Source organism: Notolepis coatsorum (assembly GCF_963971535.1).
Source record: "Notolepis coatsorum genome assembly, chromosome: 13".
Taxonomy (NCBI): Eukaryota; Metazoa; Chordata; class Actinopteri; order Aulopiformes; family Paralepididae; genus Notolepis; species Notolepis coatsorum.
In genome coordinates this window covers 128072915-128092590 of record NC_140177.1, presented here as the reverse complement: position 1 = coordinate 128092590, position 19676 = coordinate 128072915, and the positions used below count along the sequence as shown (strand labels likewise).

Below are 19676 nucleotides of genomic sequence, written 5' to 3'. Positions count from 1 at the left end.
TTCTTTGTTTAAAAAAGGCTGTTTCAGTGTGACTTTTGTCATTGCATGGGGGCAGAGTTAAATTTGCATGCAAATCAAGACTAGTGCTTTCGTTGGTCCTCAGAATTTCGAACGACGCACATAAATAAACACATGGCCTCTGTTGATGTTAATGTTGAGCCGACGCCCAGACGCTGACGCAGCAATTGGGAGGTGTAGTCTGACGTCACTTTGGACCGCCCGCGAGGTCCACCTGTTTAGGGATTTATCATTGGGAAAATGGATTATCGGCTATTGTAACAATTCTGCCTCATGAACATTGGAAAGCTTTCCATTTTTGCACAAAATTAGTTGCCTTCCATCACTAACATTAACACTTTGATTACCACTGGTGAACATGGTAAAATGCCACCACCCACTTCAATGATAGCGTTGTGAACGCATAATCTCTTTCTTAAATTATGGCTATGTGTCTAATCTGCCCGTCGTTTATCAATGACTTGTTTGCAGTCAACATTGTCGAAAAGGATTTAATTTTTATTTTTTTTATATAATCGGTTCATTTCAGTTTTATAGAATTTTGAAAAGCCCTAGTTTTTCAGGAAAATATATAGATTCCGTGATAAACGGCATTTACTGGAATATTCTGGCATACACAAAAACGTTGTAATTTTTCAAATAAACGCTAGATTATCGATAGTCTATGTGTACTTATGCACGCTATAGAAGCGGGCTGAAATATCGATTCTCTCATTTCCTGATCAGCGCGCACACACAGACACACACATATGGGACACGTTGATATCTGTGAAAAAAACTCTGATTACCCCAAAACTGGTAAAATAGATTCCTTACCTCAGATCAGATTAAGTTATCCAAAAAGATTATTCCAATTCCTGATCGCCATTCCAAATATCGATCGCGTTTATTGATTCAGCGTTGGGTACTGTAAATATATATTCCACGCGTTTTCCGGGCCGGCGATCAACTTGGGTCTCTTCGTTGGCTTGACGGAAAAGTTAAATGAGGAATAAAATCGGCAATAAAAAATAATATGACAAACAAACGCTATATGTCGTTGGCGGCACTCAACTGGCGGCATGAACTAACGACTTATAGCGTCGTTGGCATCCAAAGTGTTAAGCATTTTTGGTTGAAATAAAATTCGACATAATTATTTTACGATTAATTGCGAATATTTTCATGTTGAGCTATAGATTGTGGATGAATACACACAGAAAGGTACACCATGCAAATGTTCATGCTTTATTTGTTTTAAACTAGACGATTTAGAAATGGGCAAATACGTTGCAATTTCAAGCGAGGTGGACCGGCCGGAAACAGCAATGACGTAACCACTACACATCCCTTATTGATCCATCAGATTTAATGAACGAGTATGTGACGGGGTCCTTTTTCTCTCCCCTCCAAACTCACACAAATGAGGGCGTAGTCGGAATAAAATATGATGGTGTTGTTTTATTGCCCAGCCTCCAAGGTGCAGAGGTGACATTTCAAAACAAGTGACATAAGCAAACCAACAAAATAACAAAAGTACTACCTGGTCCATCAGATGCGCTCCACAATAACGTCATATTGATAGACGACACTTACTTCACGGCACTTACCTAGTTACTCATTTTGCAACCGTTATCTGGTGAAGCACCGACACAGACAAACAGACTAACAAACACTCACAGCGCTTCCCTCAGTCACCTTCAGTGTAACTGATGCAGGGCAAGAACCAACCTCCTTGGGCACGCAGCCCTCATGAACACCTGGCCTCCTCCCCCTCCACAGGTGGCACGCATAATTAATTAACAAGACTAAACAACAACCCAATAAATAAATATATGTATGAATGTATATATGAATGCATGGTAATATGTATGAATGCATGTATGATAAGATTAATGAATATGTATGCATGTTTGATTATACATATGAATGTATATATGATGAGTGAATGCACGTATGTATGGTAAGATGAATGTATGTATGTATGATAATGTATATGAAGGTGTATATGATAATGAGTGAATGTATGTATGTTTAATAATGTATATGAAGGTATATGATAATATGAAATTAATGATGGGGGGGGGGGGGGGGGGGGGGGGTTGCAGTTCTCAGTCCAATCTGATCCAGTCTCCAATCTGATTTGAGTCCAATGATGAATGTTTGGTGTGTGTATGTGTGCGTGCTGCTCGGAGTCCAATGATGAATGTTTGGTGTGTGTATGTGTGTATGTGTGTATGTGTGTATGTGTGTATGTGTGTATGTGTGTATGTGTGCGTGCCGCTCGGAGCCGCTCCGTCACAGAGTGTGTGTATGTGTGCTGCCGCTCGGAGCCGCTCCGTCACAGAGTGTGTGTATGTGTGCTGCCGCTCGGAGCCGCTCCGTCACAGAGTGTGTGTATGTGTGGAGCTGCTCGGAGCCGCTCCGTCACAGAGTGTGTGTATGTGTGGAGCTGCTCGGAGCCGCTCCGTCACAGAGTGTGTGTATGTGTGGAGCTGCTCGGAGCCGCTCCGTCACAGAGTGTGTGTATGTGTGGAGCTGCTCGGAGCCGCTCCGTCACAGAGTGTGTGTGTGTGTGCGTGCTGCTCGGAGCCGCTCCGTCACAGAGTGTGTGTGTGTGTGGAGCTGCTCGGAGCCGCTCCGTCACAGAGTGTGTGTATGTGTGGAGCTGCTCGGAGCCGCTCCGTCACAGAGTGTGTGTATGTGTGGAGCTGCTCGGAGCCGCTCCGTCACAGAGTGTGTGTGTGTGTGCGTGCTGCTCGGAGCCGCTCCGTCACAGAGTGTGTGTATGTGTGGAGCTGCTCGGAGCCGCTCCGTCACAGAGTGTGTGTGTGTGTGCGTGCTGCTCGGAGCCGCTCCGTCACAGAGTGTGTGTATGTGTGGAGCTGCTCGGAGCCGCTCCGTCACAGAGTGTGTGTATGTGTGGAGCTGCTCGGAGCCGCTCCGTCACAGAGTGTGTGTATGTGTGGAGCTGCTCGGAGCCGCTCCGTCACAGAGTGTGTGTATGTGTGGTGCTGCTCGGAGCCGCTCCGTCACAGAGTGTGTGTGTGTGTGCGTGCTGCTCGGAGCCGCTCCGTCACAGAGTGTGTGTGTGTGTGCGTGCTGCTCGGAGCCGCTCCGTCACAGAGGACATATTGGACTTTGTTAATCGTGACTCTGACTCTGCCTCTGATGGTTCCTCTGATGACGAAGAAAACTAGATTTTCGACCCAATAAACAGCTGTTCTGAAGTGGAGGAGGACGACTCCGTAAGTGGGGCCATTGGACGGGCCATTCAACTGAATATTCAACTGTCGGAAGAATTGAACTACAAAAGCAGGATGGACACAGCGGCATTGACACCAAGAGAAAGGGACATGAGTCTTTTAGCGATCATTCGAACATGCATGAATGATAACAATAAACTTCTACTCATTTTATTCCCTTCTCTTTTACTTTATACCTTTTTTATGTCCCTTAGGGACTTGTAGCTTGTGGTTCAGCTTGTATAGCAAAGAAGTACTTTTGAGTCACTGACGGATGACAGCTAATCCAGTGGGGGAGTGGCTAGGGAAGTGGTTAGGGGTGGATTTATCGTTCACACCTAGTACCCGACTGCCAAGGTGTTAGAAATGCAGCCAAAGAAGAATGGCAGGGGGAACTCTGTATCGATTTATCAGTCACTATTATGGAAAAGGAGTTTGTCTGTAGTACAACTCTGCTCAGTTAATAGTAGACACCAGCTGATCCAATTTAAAGTCGCACATCGTCTCCACTACTCTACCTGTCTGTTTCACCACTGTGTGACAGGTATTAGAGGGCACACTTTCTTAAGTTATGCCTTCTGGTTCTGCCCCTCACTAACAGGACTCTGGGCCAGAATATTTGACTGGTACTCCAAGGCCTCTGTCCCGTGCTGCGGGTGGTGTCGGCATTCGTGCCGTCATCATACAGTGGCAGGAGTTGGCCGGGATTGACGTGCCAGGACGGCTTGTACTCAACCCATTGCTAAGAAATGTCTGGCCCCATGTGGCGTGGGGCTGTAATGTAACCCTTTGCCTGGAAGCGTGGGAAGGGGACTAAATAACAGACCAACTCCACAGACTGCTTGGGCCAATCACATACACAGCCGTAATAAATGATTACAGAATCCGAAACCAGAACAAAGCAATCTCACCTGAATAAGAGTGAGATGGAGAGCTCTGGTGGACGCCCTATGCCCCCCAACGGGGTAAAGAGGATTAAGTCAAGTCACTCCAAGGCCTACAAGATAACTACAGCCGGGTGACTGGTGCTCCAAGGCCTAAAGATAACTCTACAGCCAGGCAGAGCTGGTGCTCTAAGGCCTAAAGATAACTCTACAGCCAGGCAGAGCTGGTGCTCTAAGGCCTAAAGATAACTCTACAACCAGGCAGAGCTGGTGCTCTAAGGCCTAAAGATAACTCTACAGCCAGGCAGAGCTGGTGCTCCAAGGCCTAAAGATAACTCTACAACCAGGCAGAGCTGGTGCTCTAAGGCCTAAAGATAACTCTACAGCCAGGCAGAGCTGGTGCTCTAAGGCCTAAAGATAACTCTACAGCTGGGGGCAGAGCTGGTGCTCTAAGGCCTAAATATAACTCTACAGCTGGGGGCAGAGCTGGTGCTCCAAGGCCTAAAGATAACTCTACAGCCAGGCAGAGCTGGTGCTCTAAGGCCTAAAGATAACTCTACAGCCAGGCAGAGCTGGTGCTCTAAGGCCTAAAGATAACTCTACAGCCAGGCAGAGCTGGTGCTCTAAGGCCTAAAGATAACTCTACAGCTGGGGGCAGAGCTGGTGCTCCAAGGCCTAAAGATAACTCTACAACCAGGCAGAGCTGGTGCTCTAAGGCCTAAAGATAACTCTACAGCTGGGGGCAGAGCTGGTGCTCCAAGGCCTAAAGATAACTCTACAACCAGGCAGAGCTGGTGCTCTAAGGCCTAAAGATAACTCTACAGCTGGGGGCAGAGCTGGTGCTCTAAGGCCTAAAGATAACTCTACAACCAGGCAGAGCTGGTGCTCTAAGGCCTAAAGATAACTCTACAGCTGGGGGCAGAGCTGGTGCTCTAAGGCCTAAAGATAACTCTACAACCAGGCAGAGCTGGTGCTCTAAGGCCTAAAGATAACTCTACAACCAGGCAGAGCTGGTGCTCTAAGGCCTAAAGATAACTCTACAACCAGGCAGAGCTGGTGCTCTAAGGCCTAAAGATAACTCTACAGCTGGGGGCAGAGCTGGTGCTCCAAGGCCTAAAGATAACTCTACAACCAGGCAGAGCTGGTGCTCTAAGGCCTAAAGATAACTCTACAACCAGGCAGAGCTGGTGCTCTAAGGCCTAAAGATAACTCTACAACCAGGCAGAGCTGGTGCTCTAAGGCCTAAAGATAACTCTACAACCAGGCAGAGCTGGTGCTCTAAGGCCTAAAGATAACTCTACAGTCAGGCAGAGCTGGTGCTCTAAGGCCTAAAGATAACTCTACAGCTGGGGGCAGAGCTGGTGCTCTAAGGCCTAAAGATAACTCTACAACCAGGCAGAGCTGGTGCTCTAAGGCCTAAAGATAACTCTACAACCAGGCAGAGCTGGTGCTCTAAGGCCTAAAGATAACTCTACAACCAGGCAGAGCTGGTGCTCTAAGGCCTAAAGATAACTCTACAGCCAGGCAGAGCTGGTGCTCTAAGGCCTAAAGATAACTCTACAGCCAGGCAGAGCTGGTGCTCTAAGGCCTAAATATAACTCTACAACCAGGCAGAGCTGGTGCTCTAAGGCCTAAAGATAACTCTACAACCGGGGGCAGAGCTGGTGCTCTAAGGCCTAAAGATAACTCTACAGTCAGGCAGAGCTGGTGCTCTAAGGCCTAAAGATAACTCTACAACCAGGCAGAGCTGGTGCTCTAAGGCCTAAAGATAACTCTACAGCCAGGCAGAGCTGGTGCTCTAAGGCCTAAATATAACTCTACAACCGGGGGCAGAGCTGGTGCTCTAAGGCCTAAAGATAACTCTACAGTCAGGCAGAGCTGGTGCTCTAAGGCCTAAAGATAACTCTACAGTCAGGCAGAGCTGGTGCTCTAAGGCCTAAAGATAACTATACAGCCAGGCAGAGCTGGTGCTCTAAGGCCTAAAGATAATTCTACAGCCGGGGGCAGAGCTTGTTCTCTAAGGCCATGTTTAGACGGAGAGAGTCTGAACAGAAACCGCAAAAGTCGTCTTGCGGTCTCACTTTTAATGTTGCGTTTAGACTAGTGTTTTGGGATGGAATTCTGCGTGCAGACGAGGCTGTAAAGACTTGAGACGGGGCGGCTACGTGGCGTAGTGGGCAAGGCGCTCGCCACGAATGCGGAGACGCTGGGCTTGCCTGTTCGAGCCCAGCGCTCCACATTGCTTTCAGTTTAGCTGGTCGTTCATACTAATACACATTGGCCGTATTAGGGGGTGGGAAACTGATGGGTGGGGATCGGGCGTTGTGGACAGCGACTCCTACAGGTCGGTTGGTGCGCCTGCGCAGTAGAATCAGGAAGTGTCGGGGGCAGCGTGAGCCTCCCACGCGTTACTCCTCGCCACTGAGAGATCGAGCTGCGCAGGTGAAAAGATGCGACTGCTGTTACCTCAAGTACCGGAGGGGACTTGTGCTATGTATGACTTAGTCCACATTGCAGCCGGCTTGTGGGAGGCAAGAAACAGCGTTCGTGACAGGGGAGGGTTGAATTGGATGATACGAAATTGGGATGGGAGAAAAATATAGAAAATGGGAGAAAAAGTGGATAAAAAAAAAAAAAAAAGACTCGAGACGACGGAGCCCCGCTATCACACGATTGGCGCAGATGTCACATGACCAGAAACGTCAGTGGCCAATCAGATGGTGCAAACCGAATGCGGAAGTGCAACTCCGTTAGGGCGGCGTGTTGAGACAACCAGACGTGCTGTGAAGACCCGCCCTACTCTGCCTCTGATTCGCAGACTGTGGGTGGGGGAATGTGATTGGACCAAAGCAGAGTCACTCACAGACAGTGGCTCCAGTCACTAATAGTTGCGATAGCCGCGGGACTGATTCTTGTGTATTTAAAAGTACTGCCAATGTAGCCTTCAGGTGATCGCCATGGATAGAATCAGACATGCTTTGTTTACGCTTCTAGGCTACTAGCGCATGCCTGTGATGTAAGCAGTACGCAATGAGAGCCTTGAGAACCCTTTCGTCATAGTTTTATGCGGTTTGACTGTTCAGATGATAGCGCGAAGGTTTATCGTTTCTAGGATTTCCACCCAGGAAGGTGGTCTCACTTTTTTGCGCAAAAACGCTGTTGCCGTATAAACAAAAGGCACATTCGAAGAAATATTTTGCCGGTTTCACCCGTGAGCGTTCCCGTCTAAACATGGCCTAAGGCCTACAGATAATTCTACAGCCGGGGGCAGAGCTCACCATCTTCGGCTGCTCTGAGTCCTCTCTGAACCTTCCTGCAGCTGTGCAACAGTCTCTGACACTGGGGACAATGGTTGCTAAGAAACTCATTCTGGAGGAGTGGAAGTCCTCCTCAGCACCTTCTTTCCAACAGTGGATGGTGGACATGACCTGTTATACGGATGGAGACTTAGGTTCCTGAGAACAGATTCACTTAAGAAGTTTTCAATGATCTGGGACCCGTTCTATCTCGATGAGGTTAGAGGTGGCGGGTGACTCGCCCGTCGGTCTCTCATGGTCCCCCTGTGTCGGACCCCAAACACAATATTTAAGCACCCTATAAGCATGATTTCATCATGAATCATCAATTTATTAAATTAGTCCTGTGTAACAGTGTTAGCAGCAATATGGCTGGTTCTTTTGTTCTTTTTCTTCTATGTTATTCTCCTCTCCTTTGCCTTCTTGTACTTTTCTTTTTTTCTTTCTTGTTATTGACTCTTGTTGATGTGTTTTGAACATGATATCTATCCTTGTCCATCTAAAATGTTGTCGTTAGTGTTTGCCTTGTCTGATCTTGTTTTATGTTCTTTTTCTTGACCATGTTTACATGTATTACGTTCATATTTTATTATAGACATTGATGGGACGGGAGTGGAACTTTATACGAGCCCCAATGTGCAAAATAAATAAACGAAAAACACTATACGGCTGGCAATCGTGTTGTAATATTGAATGTTAATAATATATTAAAAAATATATATATTATGTTATTTTTTTCTGTCCGAGTGTGTTTGTTTGTATATTGTTCTGAAACATATCAAATTAAATATATTAAAAAAGAAAAAAAAAGAAATGCAGCCAAAACTTTAGATTGGATTTTCTCTGGTCGGAGACTTGAGGTTTAACTAGATTAAAATAAGCATATCTTCACATGTTTCAATCTATGACACATCACTTGAAAGCTTACATTGTGTACTTTCACAATTTGTACAAATCTGGAAAATGACGATGGAGACATGTGGTCACAAGCGCTGGACGCGGTCACATAATGCAAACGTGAATGATCTCAGTTAACGGTCCGTTACTAGCAGATCCGGGAAGGCAACAGCCCCACAGAGTAATTAGCGTTACACAAAGCAACCTCTGCCTCTAGATATCGACAGGGCAAAATCCATAATCAAAGCCTTAATGTTGTTATTTATAGCAAACTATGCAGTCATGGGTAATTAGTCATTTCAGTGCACGTCAAGCGACAACGTTATGTTGTTTCCTTTCATAGTCACTCCAGCAACCAGGTCATTTCAGTGCACGTCAAGCGACAACGTTATGTTGTTTCCTTTCAGAGTCACTCCAGCAACCAGGTCATTTCCAAACGTGAACAGACACAAAGCAGAGTTAACAACACAGAGGGATAGACCTCCAGAGCAAGTTACCAGACTGTCTCTCTTTCCTTACACTATAGTCTACACTACTAGGTAGGGCTGACCTTCCAATTTTCTTTCGGCATTCGAAGCTTCGGGACAGATTCGATTTTAATTCAAAGCTTCGAGATAAAAAAGAAATAAAATAAAGATTATTATTCTTTTTTAATGTTGTGGAACTTGTACAGCACTTGTCAACTTTGTTGTTTTTAAATGTGCTCTATAAATAGTGGATTGGATTAGATTAATTAATTAAATTAATAATGAGTCGGGAGCTGCGCTGCCTGGGCGGCTGCTCTCCGTTACACAGCCAACAACATTACATTACCGGTACATAATTATGTTGCAACCTTCATCTATAAAGCAAACAATTATATAAGTAAGGGATAATGTATAACGATAACGAGGTCATTGTCGCAAAATAATTGACCGACACTGAGTTCTAGAAAGGCAGTGAAGGTAAATTATTTTGCGACAATGACCGAGTATAGCTATACATTATCCCGCTTATTATATGGATAACTTACTAACAATATACCTAATTCATTTTACACCATCGACAAGACGAGATCAAATGCAGACGCAGTTGTTCTGTTCTGTGGCTCCGCTGTCATCGCCGGCAGGTGTGTGGTCTGATTGCACTGATAATGGTAATGCTTAGCTTTCGTGACTGCGACCAAAATGCTTGATTGTGATTGGTCAATAGCTCTCAGTTACCCGTATCAGCGGTCATTATTGCGCGTTGCCCATGACAGCGGTCAGTTATCGAGAAATAATTGACCACCGTCAGGGGCAACCGAGCGCTATTGACTAATCACAATCAAGCATTTTGGCGAATGTGAAAACGCCATGTAATAAATATTTATATGTACCGGTAGTTAAGAGACAAAGGCAGAATTCGACGTAATTTTTTATTAAGACATGTTTTTATATGAGTCGGGACACTATAAAAAATACTATAGAGAATTCTCAGTGCTGTAAAGTTTAAAGTTTAAACCTTTTTAAATCTTAGACAAACGAAACACTTTGCTTTCATGAAATATGCAGTCATTTGAGGCTTTATAAAAGCAGCACAATGAACACAAATCTGTCAGTGCCGAGTCCGACCTCATCTTAAAATAACAAATGGCGCTTGTTGTAGTTAACAAAGAGAGGCAGAGTTGATTTTGCAGGTAAAAAAATAAAAAAGCTTTTGTTTTGAATTTTATTTTCCCATTCGAATCCCATGCCCATCGAACAAAGCTATTTCAAGTATTTAAGACAGCCCTACTACTAGGTCTACACTACTAGGTCTACACTATAGTCTAGTCTACACTATAGTCTACACTACTAGGTCTACACTACTAGGTATACACTATAGCAGGGGTGGGCAATTATTTTTCCCGGGGGGCCGAATGAGCAACTGAAAATATGTTGGGAGGGCCGGGCCAAAATTCCAAACTCAATTATGCATAATATACATTTTATTTCTATATAAAAAGCAGTGAATGGCATTGTTTTGACCCCTGGTAAGAGTGTATGTTATTATTTGGCAATTAAAAGGTGAGGTTAGCTTTCAAAAATATCATTTATTCAAAATAGAATTTATTTCCAAAATGATAAACAAAATGTGAAACATTAATAACAAAAAGCATTTGGAGTTTCATATACTATTGAAACAAGGGTTTTCTTAGCTTTCTAAAGACATCACATCTTATAGCCAAAATAAACAAGACATGTCACTGAACTGTGTAAAGAAGTGTCCCAGTTTTGTAGCCTTTTTTTTTTTTTTTTTACTTTACATGCCTATATTAAACATTTAATGTTTTCAGAACTGTGCAAAAAAAATATCAAGTGTCCCATTTCACTTGTTATAATTCCACATTTGAGTGTTCTTCAGTTATTTTTTTTTCATTCAGTGTGAGAAATCCAGTCTCTGTTGAGCTTCAAAACAAGTCCATCAAAGTCAGGTTGCATGTCTGAGGTGGAGATGCGAAGCACAGCTGCCAGATGTTCATCAGTGAGAGGGGATCTGTACCTGGACTTGGTAAACGTCATGACTGAGAATGTTGAGGGAGAACCAACATCTTCTGAGCATGTCTCCTCATGTTTGGAAAGTTCTCCTCCTTGAGAGCAGAGTAGAACTCTAGCAGCGATGCTGACTTAAAGTGCTCTTTCAGTAGTGAATCAGACTGCAGGTCAATGAGTTCAAGCTGAACAACTATCAACAACTAGGAAACCAGCTGCATTTCATCCTCAACCTTTTTGAAATCTTGAAAACACCTTGAAAATTCATCATGCAGTGCTCCCAACATGGATGAGTACCTGTGCCGGTGATCAGCTGATGGTTTGACTTCTTTCAGGGTTTTCATGTGTTTGAGATTGTTGCTGCCTAGTTGCCTTGAAATTAATTGCAACTTTGTCATGAAGGCTTTCACATGGCTATGAATTTCATGAGCAAAAATGCCCTTGCCCTGCAGTTGTGTGTTCAGTAGGGATGGGTAACGTTCACATTTGAACCAATACGGTACCGGTACCTGTGAATCGATACCGGTACCAAATGGTACCTTTTTTCTGTACTTTAGTCTCTAAAAATGTAATCTACCTACCTCAGTTGTAAAAAAAAAAATCCAAACTTCAAATAACCACACTTTCGACCGTTTTCGGCTTGCCCCGACTGCTTTGTTGTTTAATCTAAGTCAAATCCTAGGTAAGCGTATATTGTGCGTGTGAACGTTGACATGAAAAAAAAAAAAGTAAAAAAAAAAATCTTTTTTTCTAATCATCATGTAATCTTTCGCGGGCCGGTCAGAATCATCCTGCGGGCCGTACAATGCCCAGGTCTGCACTATAGGCTACACTACTAGGTCTACACTATAGTCTACACACTACTAGGTCTACACCAGGGGTAGGCAACCCTAGGCACGCATGCCTGCATAGGCACAGGGGGCAGCATTAAAAATAAATAAGATTTAATTTTTTTTTCTTTTAAATATTATAGTGAAATATTTTGCACTGTTGTCGCATTTATCTTGTTGAAATCCTCCCACAGGTTCCTTTTACTACCACATATTTAATCAAGACCCTTTATTTGTTTATTATTTCAATTTAGCTGGAAATACATTGCTACATCATTCAGTAACATTTGCAGAGCCTTATAACAAAAACATTATTACGGTCACCATTGTGACCAGTGGGATTAATCAACAAATTGTATTATTTATTTTTCTATTTCATTGAACATTGCACATGTTAAGCCATTTTTTTTACTCAAAATGTGAGTATTACCAAGTCAACTTGTGTTCTTAAAACAATGACAATAAACATAGTTTTATTAGGTTGAAATAATGTGGTTGTGTACTTATTTTTCTGTTGACTTATTATGGGTTGAAAACTGAAAACCTTAATGCACAGTAACTGAACTAAATATTTTTAAGTTCTGGTAACTTATTATTTTTTTTTTTACAGTGTAGTCTTGCGATCAATCAAAACTTATTTACACGATATACCTCACATTCACATTTGCCGTTAGTCGACTATTATCATTATCATTATCATTCCATTTGGGCTGTGGGGGGTGCTTAACACATTCCTGGCCAACCACGTATATATACGTGTTTGGGAGGCGTGTATGCCTTCTACAACAGAACTGCGTTTCCGCGTTAGAGTTTTGCGCTCTGATTGGCCAGGTCATGTGACATGTGCGCCAATCGTGGGACAGCAAGTTCTGCGCCTATTTCCAGGTCTAACAGTCTACAAACTACCTGGCGTTCTATCGCCATGCTCCAAGACAAACTCTAACCTTAACCAACTTCGAAAGAGTGCCTAAGCTTAACCATCGGAATCAGGGCAGGCGTTCAGCTATAAAACAGGAACATATTGATGAAAAAAAACTCTCTTTATGGCATATTGAAGGGAAGGTTTATACTGTCAATTGACAATGGACACATAGCAATAATATAAAATATAGATTTAGCTCTACAAACAACCTCACGCACAGTGAAAACTTGTAATGAAAAGCTGGCCTCATAGAGTGGGGCCCGTCTAATCCCAATGGCCCCGAATGTGTTAATGTCTGAAGGAGTTGACTGAAGGCTTCTTGTCCTCTGCAAAAGCATGCAATTGGTCCACTGATGGATACATCTTGATATTCGTCTAGTCTAGTGTGTTCATTAGATGGGTGAAATCCTCTGTCAGTGCCTCTGTGCCTGTTTTCTTAGGTAGTTAGCCTCTGGTATGCGTGCCATTAGCGTTAGCCACGCTTCTAGGCCTCTTTTCTTTTGGAAAGAATGATACAAAAAAATATTATAATTTTTTGTTTTTGTATTAGACTAAGAGGTTGGCAGTCGACTACAGCTCATTTCGACCGATTAGTAGACTATTCGACTAATAGGAGTCAGCCCCTATAGTCTACACTACTAGGTCTACACCAGGGGTTCCCAAACTTTTCAGGCCGCGACCCCCAAATAACGGTGTCAGAGAGCCGCGACCCCCACTATTATAGGAGGATTTAATTTTTATTTTTTTTATTATATATATATTTTATTTTATATAAATGGAAATGTATGGTTGAAACATGCAAACGTTCAAAAGCACACACACTAATAAGCATTGGAGGCTTTTAACCAGGGCCGGACTGGGGAAATCATTCAGGCCAGGAAATATAGTGCAAAATATAGCCCCAGTCAGGCCACTTTTTAAGCAGGGGGTCTGGGGGTCCCCCACCAGGAATTTTTTTGTTACAAAGACTTCATTTCCTGCATTCTGGTGCAGGAATTTTTTTATTTGTACCCTTTAAATGCCAGTGTTTGTGATGGCATCACAAATTATTGTTAAAAAACAGGCTAGCATATTTTCAGTTTTTTTGTAATGTCAGATTGAAAAAAAAAATCTTTTATTCAACTTCAGCCCTGATCATAACACCACATATTCATTTTATAATTCTAACCCTTTAAATGCCAGTGTGTGTGATGGCATATATTTGCAATATATCAAATGCAAAGTAGATTTTTCTGGGTGGGATTATTACAGGCTAGCATGTGTTAATGATTAGCAACAACAGTTTTTTGTAAGGGTCCCTCCTCCACCAATCACATGCGGCTCCCTTTGTGTGTGTGTGAGAGCAAGAGAGAGAGAGAGATTTTTTATTTTACCTTTATTTTACCAGGTAGTCACTTGAGATCAAACTTGTGTGAGTTGCAGTGATCTCCTGGTTGTTCCCCACCTAGGTTATCTAACTATTGCGCTGCTGCAACTAGAAACACTGGTCTGGCCTGCATAAAAAAATATACATATATTTTTTTCAATCATCTAGCTACGGATGAGGCACTGGGTCTTATGTACACTACTATACAATGCTATACTATACAATCTACAGTTATACTATGTGTCCTTATGCTAGCTTGCTATATCCATCTATTTACTATACAAGAACCACTCCCGTTCTTGTTTTTAAAGTGACCTTTCATTGTGTACAGTGACCGTTGAGTATGAGCGTGTGCAGCATGTGTGTGTTCATGCTAAGGTGACTGCTAGTGTGTGAGCTAGGGGTGTAACGGTACGTGTATTCGTCCCGCAAATTTACGGTACGGCCGTCACGGTGCGGTACATCCAGCCATACGGTGAATACGTCTCAGATGACAAGCGGACAGAATAACAACAGCGCGCACTGACATCTGCACTCTGCTCTCCCCTCCACCTCACCTGTTTACTACAGCCTATTTGTCCCTAAAACAAAACCATGATGAATTAATAAAATGTTTAACACAGCAGGGTGGGTCATTACAATTTTGCAGTTTTTTTGTCTTCTTGTTCGCCCAATAATGTTAACCAAAAGACACACACGTCAACCTTTTCCGGCGGACCGCGGAGTCTCACAGCTGATCGGAGAAAAAATAAAAGCACAACATACCACCAGATCATCTGAGCTCCTCTCCAGTTGCTGCTATTAAATCCTAAATATTGATAATCCTCTGCCATTGTTGTGTAACATGTCATCTGTTCTCTAGTCTTCTTCAGTCTCGGCTTCACGTGAAGTTAAATTCTCTCTATAAGTGAAAGTGAAACTAAGTTGTTGTTAAAGGTAAGTAAGTAAGTAAGTAAGTAAGTAAGTATTTATAAAGCACCTTTCATACATGTCATGTAGCTCAAAGTGCTGTACACAAATATAGGCATATATAACGATAAAAGCAATAAAGTCACAGTGATCAGTTAAGATCAATGTTTAAAAAAAAAAATAATAATAATAATAACGTAAAAATGAAAATAACGTAAAAATGAAAACAGTCATTTGCTTACCAGTTTGGGAGAACAGGTCCGCACAAACATGTCCGCTCAGTAGCAACCGGAAGTGCACTAAACCAATGCACTTGTACGGTAGGTAGCAATGTTTAGCTCTTATAACGCTAGTGTAGTTACGTTTTTATCAGTGGTCAGAGTTGGGTCCACAGGACTTTTCCAAGTCCCATGGATCCATCAGTGGCCGTGTATTGTGTGCGTATGTACCCGTTCCCTCATGTGGTCAGTGGCCAGAGTTGGGTCCACAGGACTTATCCAAGCCCCATGGATCCATCAGTGGCCGCGTATTGTGTGCGTATGTACCCGTTCCCTCATCTAAAGAGTTGGGTCCACAAGACTTTTCCAAGCCTTACGGATCCATCAGTGGTCGTGTATTGTGTGCGTATGTACCCGTTCCTTCATCTAAAAAGTTGGGTCCACAAGGCTTATCCTAGCCTCATGGATCCATCAGGTTTTTCCAAGCCATAACTATTTGTAAGCTAGACTGTATAGGTACGTTTTTAATTTTCCTTTAAAAATGTGTATGGAGCTGGCGTTTCTGATGTGTGTTCCATAGTTTTGGGGCATAGTTGGCAAATGCCATACTTCCTATCCTCTTTTGGTTTCTGGGCGTGTCTAGTAAACCTGTAGTGGATGACCGTAGCGTTCTTGAGGGCAGATAACAGTAGGCAATTAATTTACTTGTGGATGCCTGAACACAGAATTACACCAGTATCACTGACTACTACGGCAAGCCTATAGATTATTATTATATTTAATAATAATAATTAAAAATATGTAATAATAATTATAAATATTTTTTTCCTGTTGTACCGAAATCGTACCGAACAGTGACCTCAATACCGAGGTACGTACCGAACCGTGGCTTCTGTGTATCGTTACACCCCTAGTGTGAGCGTATACAGTGTGTGTGTTGCGTGTGTGCTCATGTGTGCTTGTGTGTGGAGAGTTCAGTGTTCAGGACTCTGATGGCCTGGGGGAAGAAGCTGAGCCGAAGTCTCTCTGTCCTAGTTGCTGGTGTTCGCAGGCATTTGCCTGACCGCAGCAGCTTGAACAGGCTGGGGTGGTGAGGGTCTTTCATTATTCTGCAGGCTCTGGATTTGCACCTCTTGTTATATAAGACCTGCAGGGGTGGTAGTGCAATAACCGTAGTACGCTCAGCTGAGTGCACCACTCTCTGTAGGGCCTTCTTGTCCTGTGCCGTGCTGTTTCCATACCAGGCAGTGATGTTTCCAGTCAAGATGCTCTCTACAGCTCCGGAGGAGAAGGACTGGAGTATCTTCCCCGATACTCTGAACTTCCTTAACTGTCTCAGGTGGTAGAGGCACTGCTTCGCCTTCTTTACGACTGAGTCTATGTGTGTTGTCCATGTCAGGTCCTCTGAGATGTGGACCCCCAGGTACTTGAAGCTGCTCACCCTGTCCACGGTAGCTCCGTTTATCCTCAGTGGTGTGTGTGTCCCCTGCTGTGTTCTCCTAAAATCCACGATCAGCTCCTTGGTTTTACCAATGTTCAGGAGCAGGCTGTTGTCTTGGCACCAGCGTTCCAACCTCCTCCCGGTAGGCCTTCTCGTCGTCAGAGATCAGCCCCACCACCACTGTGTCGTCCGCAAACTTCACTATGGACCCCCACTTCCCACCCCTAATTCTCATATTATAAATATAATTTAAGGTTCCTAGTCTCTCAAACGCACACAAACTCCTCCAGTAAGCTGACATCCAGGTCGACGGTCATTGCGAAAAGGAAAAGGCCCTGTGACTTACTTGAGCATGAAGAGGAGGTCCGGGTTCCTCTCCAGCAGGCTGGGGTACAGCTGCTGGGTGGTCTCGATGGCCTCGCCCATCCTGCCAGACAGCACCAGCTTCTGGATCTCTGTGAGGGTGTCAGAACCGGACATTTATCACACGCAGATCTCTCTGCATTATACTGGACTGAATCGAAATATTAAATAATAAAAAATAATATTAATAAGAAATATTTTTAAAACGGGTATTAATCTGATGCTACATCTAAAAAAAAAATAGCTAAGATAACCATTAACGAGCATATCATCAAGTAATTTTGTAGGTCAGAAACATGCAACCCATGTACAACCCAGGCAACAGATCGTTGGTGTTTTTTATTTTACCCCCAGCAAGTTAAATAAATATTAAATATTCACAAATGAGTCAATTCACGAATGAGATTGATAAACAATATATAATTTTTATTTTTTATATATAAACCTTGTTCTGGTGAAACTGTATTCAAGTTTTGAAGGCCTGATCTGTAATTTACAGTTTGTCCATATAGGCTATAATGCACATACCGGTAGATTCTGGAAAGGTTTAAAGGTTTTTTTGTTTGTGAAATACTTCTATGGTAGGGATTGCATTGCATGTATGTTTTTATATTGTATGTACTGTATGTTTGGCACCAAGACAAATCCCAATCAACCATGTGTTGAAATGGTAATAAAGTTTTCTATCTATCTATCTTTCATTAGTGGGATGACTGTAAATAACTCATGTACATATGCCCTACTTTGTTTACTTGTTTTATTGCACAATGTCGTTCTATTGGATTCTTATTATATATTACTATTGTATTATGCACATCGTTGCGGGCAAGACCCCCCGCATTTCATTGTATACTTGTATGCCGTGACAAATAAAACTCTTGACTTGACCTACTGAATGATTCTTTAACATTTAGTGTAACTAAGGGCGGCTAGGTGGTGTAGTGGGCAAGGCACTCGCCACCAGTGTGGAGACGCTAGGATTCGCGTGTTAGAATCCAGCTCTCCACATTGTTTTTCAGTTTGGCTGGTCGTCCGCAGTAATACACATTGGCCGTATTACGGGGAGGGAAAACTGAAGGGTGGGGATCGAACGTTGTGAACAAGCGACTCCTACAAGTCGGTTGGTGCGCCTGCGCAGTAGAATCAGGAAGTGTCGGGGGCAGCGTGAGCCTCCCACGCGTTACTCCTCGACACAGAGATCGAGCTGCGCAGGTGAAAAGATGCGACTGCTGTTACCTCAAGTACCGGAGGGGACTTGTGCTATGTATGACTTAGTCCACATTGCAGCCGGCTTGTGGGAGGCAAGAAACAGCGTTCGTGACAGGGGAGGGTTGAATTGGATGATACGAAATTGGGATGGGAGAAAATATAGAAAAATGGGAGAAAAAGTGGATCAAAAAAAAAAAAACATTTAGTGTAACTGATCAGTATTTCCATGATCCATCATGTCTCTGCGTGATTGACTAGTTGTTTAAAAAGGTAGAATATGTAATGCCGACTTCTAGCAAAGGAGCCCCGCTTGGTACTGCCCTTAGTTAAAATGTTGTCACCTACAAATCCCTTCACTCCCTTGCCCCCCGGTACCTAGCGGACCTCCTCCTCCGTCGGTCCCAAAGCCTTCTGTTGCCGCACCCACCCTCTGGAACTCCCTCCAAACATCCGCAACATCCCGGCACTCTTTCAAATCCCAACTCAAAACTCACCTCACCAAATTTATAAATGACTGATTTCCCTCTTTTCTTTTTTACTTTGTTGTTACTTTGTTCCTCTGATCTCCTTCCCCTTAGTTGCCCCCTCCACTGTTAAGTGCCTTGGGTCTCATGAAAGGCGCTATATCAGGGGTGGCCAACCCGCGGCTCGCAAGCCGCATGCGGCTCTTTGCCCGTCAATGTGCGGCTCTTCCATCCATTTTTTTTTTATGTCACTCATTCCATAAGGACGTAGAATAAACATTTAATTTTTTTTTTTTAATGTCCATTTGCATGTTCTTGGTATCTGAATCTAGGGACATATATGGATCAGTGTCAGAAATAGTGTTAGTCTGTTACTAGGCTTGAGTAAATTGTAATGAACCAAAAGGAGAATATCAATTCTATTTAAAATTTTTTTATCTTTGACTGTGAATAACACCATGCTAAAATTGACCAGACCTGAAAAATCTAAGCAAATGAATAAAGGGAAGATGATTAAACAGAAGGTTTTGTAGATACAGTACTGAATTCTGCTATCTTTTTTATAATGTAAATTTCTCCACCATTTTTCATCGTATTGCAACACCGTTTTTGCAAAACGTTCACAGAAAGGTAGAGAAACTAACTGCGTTCTGTTTTATGGCAACAACGTTCAGGTTTGTGGGAGATAATCCCAAAAAATAAGAGAAATAAAAAAGTGAATCCAGAAGTCAGATGATTGACAGGGGCTGGTGTGAGCTGGGTAGGGTAGTTTTTCGAAATTCGAAAGCCCTGAGTCTCTTCCTTCAAAAGACTACACTCACTTTTGGCTGTGCCACTTCCTCCTGTCAATATGCGCCGGTTTCCGACTCAATGCCCTGAGATTTCTATAATCTTATATTTCACTAATAACTAACAATAAAATAATTGGTAAACAAACGTAATGCTGAAAATATACACTTTTACTGTATATCTCGGGCTTAAGAGGTTAACCCTGTGAGGCCAAAATTAAAAAGACTAGCAACTTCAGAGGCCAGAGGGTGGGACATATAAACACATTTACTATTAAATAGCATTGTGAGGCTGAACAATAGGACCAAAAATGTACTATACATGTGCTTAACATTTTTAAATGGCTAAAAGTGA

General features: G+C 43.1%; 1 protein-coding gene across 3 annotated transcripts in view; it reads right to left on the bottom strand.

Moving 5' to 3' along the window:
• The window catches only part of ranbp9 (RAN binding protein 9), a 128493-nt gene that overhangs the window by 27522 nt on the left and 81295 nt on the right, over positions 1 to 19676 (bottom strand). For all 3 annotated transcript variants that reach the window (XR_014620441.1, XR_014620442.1, XM_084328032.1), the window contains exon 8: positions 16844 to 16952. Coding sequence is in view for 1 of the 3 variants with exons in the window: in XM_084328032.1 (XP_084184158.1) it covers positions 16844 to 16952 (109 nt within the window). In the remaining 2 variants the exon portion in view is untranslated. The remainder of the gene's footprint in view (positions 1 to 16843; positions 16953 to 19676) is intronic.